Source organism: Dermacentor variabilis, chromosome 4, assembly GCF_050947875.1.
Source record: "Dermacentor variabilis isolate Ectoservices chromosome 4, ASM5094787v1, whole genome shotgun sequence".
In the NCBI taxonomy this organism is placed as follows: Eukaryota; Metazoa; Arthropoda; class Arachnida; order Ixodida; family Ixodidae; genus Dermacentor; species Dermacentor variabilis.
The window spans coordinates 18,644,504-18,660,384 of record NC_134571.1 but is presented as its reverse complement, the minus strand read 5'-3'; the positions used below and the strand labels follow the sequence as shown (position 1 = coordinate 18,660,384).

The following is a 15,881-nucleotide window of genomic DNA, read 5'->3' as shown; positions in this document are numbered from 1 at the left end:
TGATTATGTCAGGGCAAATGGGTGTGTCGAATCAGCTAGGTAGGGTGGGAGATGAGCAAGATTGTACTGAGTGATGTAAAAAAGAGAGGGAATGGCTTTTTCACCTTTTCTCACTTTTTGCTTTTATTCCTTTCTTCTTTTGGTTTGACACTTCTGATGACTGTTGCCTAGACCAAGGAAATATTTTTGGGTGGTCCTGCGCACTAGCAGCCCCCCTCCCTCCCCCTGTGTACATAAAGCCCCGTTTTCCATGAATAAAGTTTAGTTGAAGTCTGGCATTCGTGTTGTGTTTCTCTTCTCGTGCTTGTTCATTTGTGCGCTGGAACGATGCTTCATAATGCTGTTTATCGTAAAGAGGCAACATCCCAAGAACACCAAAGACTTAACTGTTGCCTGATTTGTACTTTCCAAAACTAACAATAATATTTAAAAAAAAAGGGAAGCTGTTTAGCCACCCTATTGAACCAATACTGTCTCTCTGTCCTTACTAACTTGCCACTTTGGTCATTTGGAGAGCTGCAGTGATGCAACTTAATTCATGTTAATATTTTGAGTGTATAATTTGCCATTTCAACTACTACTATGTAAATTGCCCCTTTGCTGTGTACCTCCTTCAGTGGTTGAGTTGTGCTGTTTGTGAGATTCGATAAGGGGAACTTGTAAATTCACATTATTATTCTGTCCTTTCTTTTTTTTTGTCAGCTACTGAAATATAAATAAGACAATGCCTCGTTTCTTTTTCTGCATGTGACTCTGAATTCTGCACTACATTGTGATATTGTATATATGACTTCATCTTTTTCTTTCTTCTTTCACCTTTTGTATTGTTCTAGCTTTATGGCAAAAAGGAAAGACATATTCTCATGCTATAGCTTCTGACAAAAAGGCCTTTTCAGGTTACTTTGTAGTAGTATAAGATGTTTGGGACACAATCTTAGCATCTACAAACCTGGCTACCAATCTTCATAAAAAAATAAAGAAAGTATACAGTAGGTGTTCAGTTGTTTACATCTGCTTCATTTCTGACCTCCCAGCTGGCTTCATTGCATCAATCATGCGCATCTGCGCGCTCTACTTTCTTTATACCAGCTGTTCACGCAATGAGGAGACCTTAGGTTATTGCCACGTTTTATGAGCGCAGCTGCCATCTGTACTTCGCACTCTGCAAACAACTTTTGTCATATATGGTGCAGGTGGAACCCACAGCAGGAATGGCTGCTGTGACGTACAAACTTGATGTGACATCTGAAACAAGCATCAGGAGGAAAATTGAAGATGCTGGCTACAGTATCAAGCCTGGCGACTTTCTGCAGCTTCAGGCCCCAGGCGGCGTTGCAGACTCTGCGCATTCCACATCTGTCTTCCAAGCAGAGAATGAAATACCGTGCGACGTCTTTAAAAAACAATTGGAGACAAAGCTCTGCCATCTTGTTTCCGGTGCCGTCACAATCTTTGTGGTTCCTGGTATCAACGGGCCCCCCTTGGGTATTGTCAGCTTTAATCCCAGGAATATCTCAACGGAAATCATTGATCAAGAGGTTGGGATGACACGCCTGAGGCTCTCAACAACTCTCCTGAGTGTAAAGGGCATGACTTGCCAGTCGTGTGTTCGTAACATCGAGTCTCACGTGGGGCAGGAGCCTGGTGTGAAAGGTGTGAAGGTTTCACTCAAAGAGGAAAATGCGAGGTTTGTTTATGACGGTGAACTGCTGACTGCGGAGGCACTTGCTGAGAAGATAGAAGACATGGGTTTTGAGTGCGGTGTTCTGAACTCTGTGGCTCTCGATGCTGGCGGCCCAGAAGGGGCTATCAGGGAGGCATTGCAACCCAAACCAGGTATGTCTCAACTAGTTGTATATGCTTTTTTTTGCTGAACACTTGAAAGCAGCATGGACAGTTTGCCGCTTGTTGACACTTTAAGGAGGGTAAATAAGTGCTCAAGGCCAATCAGGGTTTCACCATGTTTTCATCTCTGTAGTGCCCCCCCCCCACATTTTACATTCATGTTGAGTCCCATGGTTGCAAATTTCTTTATTTTTCTCCCCATGCAATTTTTACTTTATCTGTGTTCTCTGGGACTTGAGTTCAAAGTTAAGATTTGTAGGAGCAGTGCTTAGACAAAGAGCATGAAAAAGGCACACTTTGGCTGTGCTTCGTCGAAGCGCTGGTTCTACTAAATCTGAACTATGCTACACCAATGATCCAAAGTTTTTACCCTACTGAGTTCAGAGTGCCACTCCAGCTGATTTCGTGATACAATTGGTTTACAATAATCATTAATGCAGTTATGCTGTTTGGAGAAGCAGCTTTGTTGCCTTCATCTTAAGTCTATTATTGTGACAAACAGTGCGGTGCACTTTTAAAGGGAACATATAATCAGTGTTCAATTTAGCATAACTTTAACCTATTATCAACTTTACCAAAAACAGTGTTTATGTGATACATAGACATCTAATCAGTATTCATTATAGCATAACTACATATCAACTTCACTGAAAAAAGTGTTTAGGGACCTATATTGCTAAGGAAATAGGAGTTTTTGAATAGTGCAATTTTTAAGTTTTATTGACTGTGAATAGAATATTTCCAATTTCTTAACAAAGTGTAATATTAAATAAAGGCTTAGTGAAGTCTGTTTGACAGAGGCTTAATTAAATTTTTTACATAATGTGATGCATGGGATGTGAGCCATTGGATGTGAGGCCAGCTGAGGAGTTTGTAAATACTAAACGACTTTCAATTGTATGAGGAACTGATACAGTGACAGTAGTGGAACAAAGGAACAGCATGTAACCTTATGCAAATAGTCAAGTGTTGTGTTTGTTGAAGGAGCTGAATGTAATACCACTCTACCAATACATATTAAAGATGAATGTGAACCATGGTGAGATATACCAAATAATAAATTGCTTTACTCAAATCAAGACAATGAATTTGTAGGCTGCCGAAGGCAAGGTATGCCTCTTTAATTGCTGAAAACTATTGTTCCAGTCAAAATAGGCCTTAGAGTCTAATTGAGTTTTTCAGTGGGTCTCAGTAGGTACCGATTGGACTTCATTGGAGGTTCAATTGGTTCCATTTGGTATTACGACAGTTCCAATTGGACATCATTGGCGTTTGATATGCATACTACTCCGGATTGGACCCACTTGGAAGTCATTGGACAAGTAATCCTCTGAAACAACAATATAGTTGATAATATTATAGCATAATTGTAATGTGAGTACAAAGAATTAAAAAATAGATATAAATACACCTGTACTCACTAGTGCAAGAAGGACAGGTAAGTATCATGGGCAAGGGGTCAGTTTTAAATGCAAGACCACCAACTGTCATTAAGTAATTGCACAACTAACCTCTCGAACATCTTTAGAGTCTAGTTGCAAACAAGGTTCCCATAAATGAATAACTGCTGTGTGAGTAGCTTTCCAAAAACTCAAAATAAATGGTTGGCAAAAAAGAAAGATCAGAAGGAGGAAAAGAAAAGAAAAGCTACTGGAGAACTTGTGTGCCATAGACACATGTAACAGGGTCATTGCAAAAAAAATCTCCCCAGTAGTAGCATAAAAAATAAAAGTGCTACATGACCACACTGCGAAAAACACTATATGACAGACTACAACCAAACATCACAAATTGTCATGTAGGCTTTTGGTGAAAAACCGAAAGCAAAGCTTGCATTATCAATTTTGTTTATGCATTGCTTCAAAAACTTCTTTTACTTCTGATAATTAGCTATACTTTGTTTAGCAGATGGAGAAGAATAACCAAACTTTAACAATAGGTTGCTGCAAAATGTTTGGTTAGTTTCGATTATTCAGTAGTACCGAATACAGTGGGGCTCTCATAAACAGAACCTCAAGGGACCAGGGAAATTGGTTCCGTTCATCAGGAGTTCCATTTACTGAGAGATATTGCAGAGAGCACTGCATGAATACAAAACCAACCAACCATGAGGAGGGTGTTTTATTTCAGTGGCAGTTCTGTCTAAGTTATTTCTGTTTATCGAGATACCACTGCAGTTACTTTTCGAATATGAATAGTGTGTAATATTTGGTTTATATATAGAATGTTCACCTGCCCGTAAATGTGAGTCTTGAAATCACATATCTTTGTATTTCGGTGTGATCAATGAAGAGAAGCATTTAGCTTTTCGTGTAGTTAAACATCTGCCGTGGAGCTTTACCCATTTTTCTTGAACCACCTCACGCGCCAAATTTTGCTTCCATGTATAGCACCTGACAGAGATCTCTTATAGTAAAGTGATGAATGGTACGTGTCATTGAAGAGAATTGCCATAGTATGTTCATACATGAGTAAGCTTCTCAAACGTAGTTTCTAGTTGTGTCCGTGTCGTAGCAAGGTTAAGACCCTTGTAGTGTTTTTGTTTTCTCTGCCCTTTTTGTTCATGTTGGTATCAATGAGTCCAATTGAGAGATCAATTTAGTCCAACTGTGATCAAGAAACCAATCAGTCCAATTAGAAATCCCAATGGTACTTTTATCTTGCTGGAGTGCAGAACTGGTCTTGTCCCTCTCAACAGAGCAATAAATGGGGCTAGCTGGTTCATTGTGATCCCTTTTAAGAACATGCTTATTTAAAAGCACTACATGAAGAAACAAGACGGAAACATAAGTTGACAGGACAAAAGCGCGCCCATGTTTTTGCTCACGAACTGCTTCGTTGGGAGTAAGACTCCTTTTGTATCTATATTTCGCCTGTTTGTGTGCGATAAGCTTTTTTATACGTGATATTTGAACAGGAATAAATATTTGACAACTTTGAATGCCGATTGAATAGCAAGGACTATCTGATTCGTATTTGAAATTTTGAATATTCGTACACTCCAAGCAAAAAACAATTGCCAAGGCCTTTTTGTCACAGATCAGCTATAATCAGTCCCAACATACTAACCTGGTGTTTCTTTTAACAGTGGTGCATACTTAGGGTACTTTGTTCTCGGGTTTTATATATCTTGAAATTCGGAAGAGGGAGGGGGGTAAAAATGTGGTTGTTATTATTTTTTTTTTTTTTAAAGAGGGGACACTGGGAAAAAATTGTGCCTTTTGCTGTCCGGCAGCCTGAAATTTGGGATTTTTCTGGCAACTGTTACAAACAATTAACACAAACAATATTCTCCAGTTGAACACGAACCTTGTACTTAAGAAAGCAAAATCGCTCATAGGAACTTGTAATGCCAAAGAGAGCTGCTCTAAGTCATGTAATGAGGTCATCTATACAAATCCTTGTCTTCAAGGAATTTTAGGGCATTTAAAAGAAACCACATTAACGAAAACAGCAAATAGACGCGGTTTGGCGATCCCTTTACTTTGTTCCCTGCTCTTCTTTGACGAAGGGATGAAGTGCAAAAAGTAGTGCGCATGAGCATGCTTTGCAGGAGGTTTTGTGCTTTCTCTTATCTTAAAAGCCCTTGTTGACATGCGTTATCATACAGTGGGAGAATTTCTGTCGCCATCCTAAACCTTTCCTACTTTTTTTCTTTGTGTGTTTCATTGTGTTTTACTGGTTTCAATTATATCATCTTGCAAAAAGATTATTAGAATACCAACTAGAGGAATCAGTCATCCTTTTTTTTGGATGTAACGCAGTTATGTAAACATTTTCTCAATGGCACAGCTAAATGTTGGCACTGTGTTGATTCGTTTTCTAGCGTATTCCCACCACTTCTATGTATGTGGTGTGTGATAAATGTGATGCAATGCGTCATTGTTGTATTTATGCAAACATGACTATTAAAGAAGACAACAAGCTTTCATTCATTCAAGGCCGGCACATACCATATTCAGTTACAATCATACCTCCTTATAACGAAAGTGGATATAATCAAATCATAGATATAACGAGGTACGTGAAAGTGCTCTTGAAATCTAATGGATTTCATATTGCAATATACAGGAATTCATGCAGTAATGTATATAATGAAGTAATGTATAATCAGTTCTGGCTCCCCCTTCCACATTGTTATAGCGAGGTTTTACTGTACTGGCTCCCCCTTCTACATTGTTATAGCGAGGTTTTACTGTACTAATACTGTTTACACTACTAATATTGTGCTAGCGAGGTTTTACTGTAAAGTTCACATACAGATTTTCATCAAGTAAAAAAAAAAAGTATGCGTCTAGTTATTTCTTCTACATTTGCACTTATACAGTAAAATCTTGTTACTACGAACACCACAGTAATGAACTTTTCCGATTCATGATCTTTCTTTAAATATTGGAAAATATCTGCAGAGCTTGTATAGCTACCTTAATTCTACACAAGAAAAGCAGGAAGATACCTATAAGGAATGTGGTCAGACAGGGAGATACAATCTCTCCAATGCTATTCACTACATGCTTGGAAGAAGTATTCAAATTATTTAACTGAGAAGGCTTAGGAGTAAAGATCGACGGCGAATATATCGGCAACCTTTGGTTTGCCGAAGACATTGTTCTATTCAGCAACAATGCAGACGAGTTACAACAAATGATCTAGCACCTTAACAGAGAGAGTGTAAGAGTGGGGTTGAAGATTAATGTGCAGAAGACAAAGATAATGATGAATAGTCGGACAAAGGAACAAGAGTTCAGGATGGCCAGTCGGCCTCTAGAGTCTGTGAAGGAGTATGTTTACCTAGGTCACTTTATCACAGGCAACCCTGATCATGAGAAGGAAATTCATAGAAGAATAAAAATGGGTTGGATCGCATACGGCAGACATTGTCAGCTCCTGACTGGAAGCTTACCATTATCATTGAAAAAGAACGTGTAAAATCAGTGCATTTCACCAATGCTGACATATGGGGCAGAGACTTGGAGACTGACAAAGAAGCTTGAGAACAAGTTAAGGACAGCGCAAGGAGCGATGGAACAAAGAATGCTAGGCATAATGTTAAGAGACAGAAAGAGAGCGGTTTGGATCAGAGAGCAAATGGGTATAGACGATATTCTAGTTGACATCAAGAGAAAAAAGTGCAGCTCAGCAGGTCATGTAATGCGTCGGTTAGATAACCGTTGGACCATTAGGGTGACAGAATGGGTACCAAGAGAAGGGAAACGCAGTTGAGGACAGCAGAAGATTAGGTGGAGGGATGAAATTAGGAAATTCACGGGCGCTAGTTGGAATCTGTTGGCACAGGGCAGGGGTAATTGGAGATCGCAGGGAGAGGCCTTCGTCCTGCTGTGGGCATAAAACAGGCTGCTGCTGCTGCTGATGCTGATGCTGATGCTGCTGCTGCTGCTGATGATGATGATGACTCTACTAATAGTAACATTGATACTGTATATCTTGACCATGTGCTTACAAAAGTTGAGCAATGTTCATTAGATTTGGTAAGACCTGCATTTATTATTATTCTTTATGAAAGGGCAAACTTTGGGGAGAAATCAGATTTAACACGATTTTCATAAGTTTAGTTTGAGGTGTAAAAATTGGGAATTATCAAGTTCTACCTGGAAACGAAGTACCTTAGCCATACCATACTTTGTTGGCTTGTTTTCTAGCTTTAGTTGCAAAGCAAGACTCATAGGCTACTTTATCAGGGCTCTCTTGTGTCTCTTCACACGAAGCTCTTGTGTTACTTCATGTGTGCAGCTCCTGTTCCTGAACAGCGAGTGAGATCTCTTGAGCCTTCTGGGAATAACACAGAAGACCAGAGCAGTTTCGAAGATGGAGAGAAGTGCTTCCTGAGAGTGACCGGCATGACCTGTTCATCTTGTGTTGCTGCCATAGAGAAGCAGCTATTCAAAGTGAAAGGTCAGCCATTCAATTAATTGGGCAGATGTTGCAGTATCCCATTTGTTTTATTTCAACGGATTATTTAAAATTTATTGCATTTCAAACAGAAGTAACGGTTATGTATTTTTCATCTGGCAGGTCATGGTTATTTATAGTTTATGGTCCATGTTCATGATGAGACAACATTTGGTTAAGAAAGTAAAGCCTTTTGACCTCAGCCAGAGTTTTATACATAATTAGTCGGTCTGATTTACTTTTGATGTTCCCAAGTGATCCTGTTAAAGGAAAAGGTTTCTTAGCTTTGTACAAATCTTTATATCAGCATTGTGATAGTACAAACCACCTGTGACATTGCACAAATTATTTTGAACAATAGGCTCGGTATGGTGTTATCAGTTGCGAAAGAAAGAGAAGGAGGGAGCAGGGGTTGGATGGGAGCTTCTTAAATTCATGTTTAAGTTTACCCCTTATTGCATGTTGTATCATGTATGATACACATAGAACAACTTCTAGCATAACAGAATCGAAAAGAAAGAAAATCTTGCATATTCACTCAGAATCTGTCCACTCTAGCATGCAATATATAGTGACTTTAGTGCTGGAAATTATGTCTTAGTTAGTTTTCCTTTAAATGTGGTAAACATTCTGCATGTGTCAATATTGCGTGCACATTTTAATACAGTAGTACGAGATCTAAAAACACTGTCTCCATTTTTCAAAAACTGCTAAATGTTTGAGACAATTGAAAATATCACACTTGGTTTGTGTTTTTTCAATCAATCAATCAATCAATCAATCAATCAATCAATCAATCAATCAATCAATCAATCAATCAATCAATCAAATGAACTTTTATTTATTCATGAGAACTATGGGGGTGACAGAAAGAAAGCCACTATCTGCAGCTTGACAAGGCTCCAGCCCCCTACAAAGTCCAGCAGCAAGTGAGTTGCAGTACACTTCTAAATAAATGTGAATGGGGAAACAGCTAAACATACTTATTGAAATAAGATACACTTTGACAAAAGATATATAAATAACCTATAATTTACGCAAACAAAGAGCAGAGTGGGTTTTAATTTGTCATACAACATGGGAATATCTGAAATACAGGATCAAAACGAATTACAAAACTGTGAAAGAAAGCCAAACAAACATATAGTAAGTAAAAAAAGGAAAAACGACATCTCGCAATATATGATTGAAAAATCAGTGTCGTATGGAGCATGTGAATTCTGAAACGGAAAGGCACAACGAAAACAGTTTACCATTTGTTCTCACAACCGAAACTATATATATACGTATATCAGAAAAAAAACATCTTTCGAGAAAGAAGGAATAAGACAGTCATTGACAAATACATGCGCTACAAGTACAATTGACGGCGTTCTGCAACTGCTGCAATAAATAATACAGAGTGTTGCTGAAACTAAGCAGGCAGCAGGTGGCAAAATGGCTTGATAGGTATGTGAACTAAATCATATCTTGACTTGGTAAGGACAAATCCTGTCTCATACTTAAAATTCAAATGGCAGGTAATGCCTAGCATTGATAAAGCATAAAAAAGCTTTTCAATTGAGTTCTGACAAATATAACTTATAACCAGAAATTGATTTCATACTCAAACTGGGTCATATTTTGTGCTCTGTCAAGCATAACTATAGTTTTAACCTCTAAAGAGCAGTTTTTTTTTTTTACCTTCCAGTGGTATTCGGTGTGGTGGCTCGGTGGCTATGGGGTTGTGCTGCTCACCATGAGGTTTCAGGGTCAATTGCCAGCCATGGTGGCCACATTCAAATGGTGTTGAATGCAGAAATTTTTTTGTGTGTGTACCTTTATTTAGCTGAATTTCTAAAAAAATTATAGCTGTTAAAATTACTGCAAAACCCTCCTCTTCTGTCACTACCCAGCATTGGAAAATTAAGCTTCTAAAACAAATACCCTCCTTGCATGAGTGCCTTCAATTAGGCAAAGTTGCAGAATGTGCCCATAGGGAAGCATGTGCCTTGCACTTAAAGCTATTACGAGGAGAAGTGTGGTGTCGGTCATGTGTGCCATTATAGGCATGGACACTTTGGCTTCTGCTGATGCAGTTGTGGACATTGCCACCACTCATTTAGTATAAATTGTAAGCAAGACAGAAACTGGAAGGAGAGAAAGCAGCAATGTTTTTTTGGTCACAGCATATCCCGAGCGTTCAATATTTTTGATGACCTTCCTGATGTAAGCATTTTTTTTTTATTTCTTAACATTTTAAAGCCATTTGTCGAATCTTGGCCAACGTCGTGATTCATTAAACTGTTGGTTGCCGGCATTTAAAAAAAGTTATGCCTATCCTATCCTAGAGCTATTTGTCTGGCCTAGATCATAATTCACTCCATCTAAGTTTGTTGCGAGTGGTTGTCACTGTTTGCAAGATTGCCACGACAGCTTTTTAGCTCTCAAAGAAAAGTGTTTCTCTGCTTCCTCGTAGTAACATCAAAATAGTGATGTGATTGATCATTTTTTGCTTAGTTTGGAACACGGAGCAAGAAACATTTAGGAGTGGAAACTCCGCTGTTTGCGGCGACCAGAAAAAGTCACATGCCCGGGAAGCCGTTATCGTGCTGACGGCGCCTGGTGGCCTGGAAAGAAATCACCGCCGTTGAGAGCGCGCTGGAGCCGCCTGCCCGGGCGCTGCATTTATTTTTCGCTGCGGCTTCTACGACGCGCCGCATGGCGCCGCCACTGTATATGGCCCCGTTGGCGCATACAACAATTGTGACCTGATCTGGTCGCCCGCGCTCGCTCGCGCTGACGGGAGTTTCACCTCCTAAATGTCTTACTCCGTGGTTTGGAAGTAGATCTGTGCTCCTAAGTTAGGTAATGTTGCTTGTGCCTGGTTGGTTGATAATGTAAAACAGAAAGTTGTTTATTAAAAGGTTTCTAGGCTGCTGGTTCTTTAAGACCCTAGCATGTTGTCATATTTTGTGCTGAAGATTTTGTGCAGTCACTCAGGAAAGCAATTTGCTGTAGCTGTGTTTGAATATTATACCCTAAAGCTTGTGCTGCAAAATGTAGGTAGCTGCACTGGCTTTCTTGCTATTGTTGCTGTCTTTTTTGTGTGTCTGAGTACATTGCATGGGATTTATAGCCGAAAGTCGCGCAATGTACTGATTTTCACAGAGACTTATGTCGGCTGCCTGCACATGGTGGGACTAAATTGTGTTACACAACCCTGATGGCTATATTGATTTACAGATTGTCTTCTGATATCAAACACTGTCTGCATTGTCTTTCAGGAGTAAAATTTGCTCTGGTTGCCCTGTTGGCTCAGAAGGCAGAAGTCAGGTTTGACCCAGCACTAGTCCAACCTAATCAACTGGCAGAGCTGATCAATGACTTGGGATTTGAAGCATCTGTCCTTGAGGAATTGCACACTCTGCAGGGTGAAGCTGAATTTGTGGTGTGTACTTTTGTGCCATTTCATCCTTGAGGATGTGCCACAATTAATGGGACTGTCTCTCATGCCAGCTGCTATGGCCAGAGTTGTAATGTGCTCTGGCTTAGGTGTAGCCTACCACTTGAGATTGTGCAAAGGCTTGAGTACCCTCATACACACCTTGCCACATTCTGGGTTATCTGTTGTCAGGGTGTCTACCAACCGAGAAAACCAGGGAAACCGGGAATTCTCAGGGATTTTGAGTAGTCTGGAAAAAGTCATGGAAAACTCAGGGAATTTGTGCCTCTATCAGGGAAAATTAGCTGTGATTTTATTGAAAGGGTCGCAAGTCGCGGTAATGCTAGCTCAAGTAACAGACAGGAATCGTAATGAATCGTGTTTGATGGCTTGTCGTCTTCTGGAGGAGTTGCCAGTGCACAGTCGACGACCGACTTTCCGGTTTCCCGATAATTTGGATGGCTTCGCGGCACCGCCACGTACGCCGTAGAGTCAATGTATCAGAATGTCTGAAATTTTGCGCGCAAGAACTCTTCGCCGTACCATTTTCCGGACGTTTTTCCGTGGCCGCAGGTCCGAAACAGCCTTAATCAGAGCCACCACCGCTGCCATTTTAATTACCTCGCTGCCTCGAACCCGCGCTCTTGCACAGATATCCGCTGGCAGCCAAAGCCACCACTGCGGTAACGCTAGGCCTAGCTGCTTTGACGTTTGCTATGAAGCTTCTTGCCATTGGGTGCCGTGTTTTTTTTATTGAAATAATTCGTTGCTGTCAGCAATGGCATGGACTCAGCCTTTTTGGTCCTCGCGATTGGCTTAGAAGCTTGGAAAGCATGGTGCGTTGCATAATGCGGGTTCCCGAAAGTAAGCTTCGCCTCTGTACAGAAATGTTACTAGGTGAAGCATACGCACGCGTATTGCAGTGAAGCATAACAGGCATGGGGAGGGACTATTGTCACGGGACACAGTATGAATTCCTTAAATATACATGCATGCACCCGGTATTTCCTGTCACAGTACGAGCACCGATATGCCTAATACGTGTACTGACAGGCCTTCAGAGCATTTTCGAATGTGCCTGTGGCGGTTTAAGCCCTTAAGGGGAGTAAATGACATGCATTTATTTTTTCCAACTGGCCGATTTTTCGGACGTTTTCACGGCCCCTAGGGAGTTCGAAAAATCGGACGCAGACTGTGCAGCTGGCCAAGAAGATGCTTCAAATGGTCCATGGAGCGAACGAGTGGCGGAAGGAAGACAAGAACAGAAAGGACCTATGCATTGATGAATGAACGGGAAAGGGAGTGTGCCGCCGCTTCTTTCAAGGAGCTTGAGCTCAAAAAACAAAGTGTTGTCTGATGCCGAGATGCAGGTGTTCCTGATCCAGACCAAAATAAACATTAAAGCAATGAAATGCAACACTGAGGTGTTGTGCGCGAGCTGAGAGTATGTCAGGACAGTTGAGGTCAACACACCAGCGATTAAGAGAGAATCTCACTTCTGACAAAGTTCGGACCTCATACCAATGAGTTGATAGAGATAGCTCATGTTCGAAAATATTTGCTTCTGTATGCATCTCCATTTTATTCGTATTTGAGAATGTCCGACTCAATTTGCAATTTTTTTCGAAGATATTTTATTTGCTGAGCATTTTACTAACCCCTCCCTTTTATTCTCTTGTTAAATAACATGAACACTCCTCTTCAGTATTCAAATTGGATTAAGTCGCTTTTTAAATTTTTTTCATATGCTTACTAGAGAGTGACAGCATCGGGTGATACGGTTTCAGCCCGTCTTGACATAACACATAGTTCTGCATCACTCAATGAATTTTGCAAAGGTACTCAGGGAAAACCTGGAAAACTCAGGGAATTTGGAAATGTCAACTTGGTAGACACCCTGGTTGTTGCATACCCATGTGATGCAATATTGGAATGAATGAACACAAACTGGTCTTGACTAGATGCCAGGTACACTGTTTGGATGTAAGGAAAAAAACGAATACTCTTAGAAATTAGGCCATTTACAAATCATTACTGTTGCCAGTAGAAACAAACAAGGACTAAAAGGAAAAAATGCAGATAAGGTGAAGACTTAGTTTCATCTGCTTTCTTTCACTGGTGCTTGCTTGTTAAAACTGCTTGCCATAATGAAAATGTCCCTTCATCAAGTAATATGAAACAGATTTAAGGGCCTCCCTTTGTCATTTGCACTATTCTTGGAGGGCAGACCTAGTAAAAGGCAACTGAAATTATTTTAATGCTTAATCTCATGCAGATGTCACAGTGGGTTGGAATTCAACATCAGAAGTGAGAATCAAAGTGCTTCTTTGGAGCGATGAGAGATGAGTTGACTCTCTCCTTTCAGAAGCAATATATTTGAATGTCTTTGTGAAATTATTAGCTTTCACCATAACCTTGAAAAAGAAGCTTAGGTGCCTAAAGAATTGTCATTATATTGTACAGTGGGTATTTTGTTATGTCTTCTGAATCGGTGCCTGAAGGTTTTTTTTCTCCCCTCTTAAAGCACCTTTTTACCTTTTTTTGCATTCTATCAAGGTTTTCTAGACGAAATAACTTGTGCAAATACGCAGATGGAAAGAGCTAACAAACTGCGCGGCGACGATCTTCGCCAATGTGCTCCCGCACTGTAGCACTCTCCCCGTCCATGATGGTGTGGGTTTCGAATTATCGGTGGCGGTGCGGATTTCAGTGTGAATTAGCGGGATGTGCCACATATTTCTTTTAATCCATTGTTGGATGGACTGTGGCAGCTACATCAAATTATCCGAAATTTCTAATTAACAAGTTGTGAATTAACAAGCTTTTACTGTAAATAATAGAGTTTTAAAATAGGGGCTCCAAAGAGCTTTGCGGGTGTTAGTGTTGGGGCGCGCAGGAGTGCAGAGTTTCAGAATAGGGCTTTGCGTTTGCGAATAGCGTCTTGCGCTGACAGCGCCACTACGGCGTCAAAGAAAAAGTATTAGAAATAATTAATTAAAATATACCATTTTTTGATGAGAATAGTAATTTTGACTTTTGTGTATTTGCGTTTAAATACAATTTAGAGGTTATTCTGAAAGCAGCAAACACTTAGTGGCGCTCAGTTTTGAGTAACCAATGTGCCTTCACCAACCAAGCTAAGCCGTGTTAGGCCTACGAGCCATAAAATCCACAAGCAAATTCGGAATCAGCGGCGTCTTATGAATCAATCTTCATAACACAAGCTAGTTGAGAGAAAGTGATAACCCCGGTCACTTCTCCTAGCTTGCGAACTTCACGCATTACCACGAATTGAACCCACTTTGGTGCTAGGTTAGAGCCGTCGCTTTGATGGGTGCCGCCATGTTTGTTTACGCAAATCTTTTAGGGAAGCTTTTGGGGCTTCCGCTAAATCAGTGAAATAGCATGCCCAATGCAAAACCCAAACACAGTTAGCGTCTTGCGCATTCGCAGTGGCTTCGACGCTATTTCTTTGGGGCCCCAAAATGTTTGGGGCCCATATTCTAAAACTCTCCAATATAGGCATTGAATGTGTAAGTAACATTAAGATGGCACAATATGGTTAAAACACAAACATTTAACTGCACTACACAATTCATATGCAGTATAACATCTCTGTGCAAACATTGCTTGACAGCTGTTTCATTGAACATGCTGTGTTGCTAGTCTTGAAGCAGCAATATTTCCGAGCATGAAACATTCCTCAAATTTTGGGTGTGCAGCTTTGGTACCTGTTTTCAGAAATCAGTATTTTAATGAGCTAATTAACATTATAGTCATCTATCTTCATATGGCTGCCACTTGCAGTTTTCACAGTAAAAATGGCAAAACTCTAAATGGCAATACAGCTCGTTTATAGCTCCCCTGTTGTCTCAACCTTCTTCTCTTAAAACAAGTGCTTCAGTTGTCAGTGGCATTTGCTGTGGAAGCTGGAGTGTTGTATTGTTTGACTGTGCCCACTTATTATAAAATTTACATGTTGGTGAAAGTTGTTCAATGTCTTTACCACATCTTAGCTGTTCAATAAACTGACAAAGTTTTTCTAAGCGAAGACAAAGAAATGTCACTTAGTAGTTCATCTGTAATGGCTTCTCTATGTTCTCTCAGATACGTGGCATGACCTGTGCCTCATGCGTTCACGCCATTGAGACCAATGTATGCAAGCTTCCCGGTGTCGCCAGTGCATCGGTCAGTCTGGCAACGCAGAAAGGAAGGTTCTTTTTTGATCCAGAGCGGACAGGGCCACGCCAAATCTTGGAACGAATCAAGGTGAGCGAAGGAGTATGTTGACATGGCTAGAGAAATCTTTTTGACTGGTGTTTTACTGCTGTGTTTTACTGCCCACCCCTTTTTCCGCAGGATTTGGGTTTCGATGCATATCCATTTACTGACCACAAGATGGATGCAAGCTACTTGAGTCAAAAGGAAGAAGTTAAAAAGTGAGATTTTCTTCAGCTCTCACATTCTCCGATGCTTTTCCTGCTGATGATGATGAGAGAGAGGGAGAGAGATTCTTCAATAAGTCATGGAGAGGTTTGCATGCTACTCCAGATAGGTATGATAAAAAAATTGGTCTCCAATCCACGCTGTGAGGATGATTGGACAGCGAAGCTGTAAATGACAACTCTATTATTCATTGCGACGTAGCTTGAAATTATTCACATGGCAACATTCACATGCACTTGACCTATTTATTAGACAT

At 40.4% G+C, this 15,881-nt stretch overlaps 1 protein-coding gene across 2 annotated transcripts in view; it reads left to right on the top strand.

The window, feature by feature from the left end:
• The window catches only part of LOC142578733 (copper-transporting ATPase 1-like), a 75,440-nt gene that overhangs the window by 4,569 nt on the left and 54,990 nt on the right, over positions 1–15,881 (top strand). For both annotated transcript variants that reach the window (XM_075688250.1, XM_075688248.1), the window contains 5 exons: positions 1,194–1,836; positions 7,597–7,758; positions 11,022–11,185; positions 15,287–15,448; positions 15,539–15,618. In XM_075688250.1, the coding sequence (XP_075544365.1) occupies positions 1,212–1,836; positions 7,597–7,758; positions 11,022–11,185; positions 15,287–15,448; positions 15,539–15,618 (1,193 nt within the window). In that variant the 5' untranslated portion in view covers positions 1,194–1,211. The remainder of the gene's footprint in view (positions 1–1,193; positions 1,837–7,596; positions 7,759–11,021; positions 11,186–15,286; positions 15,449–15,538; positions 15,619–15,881) is intronic.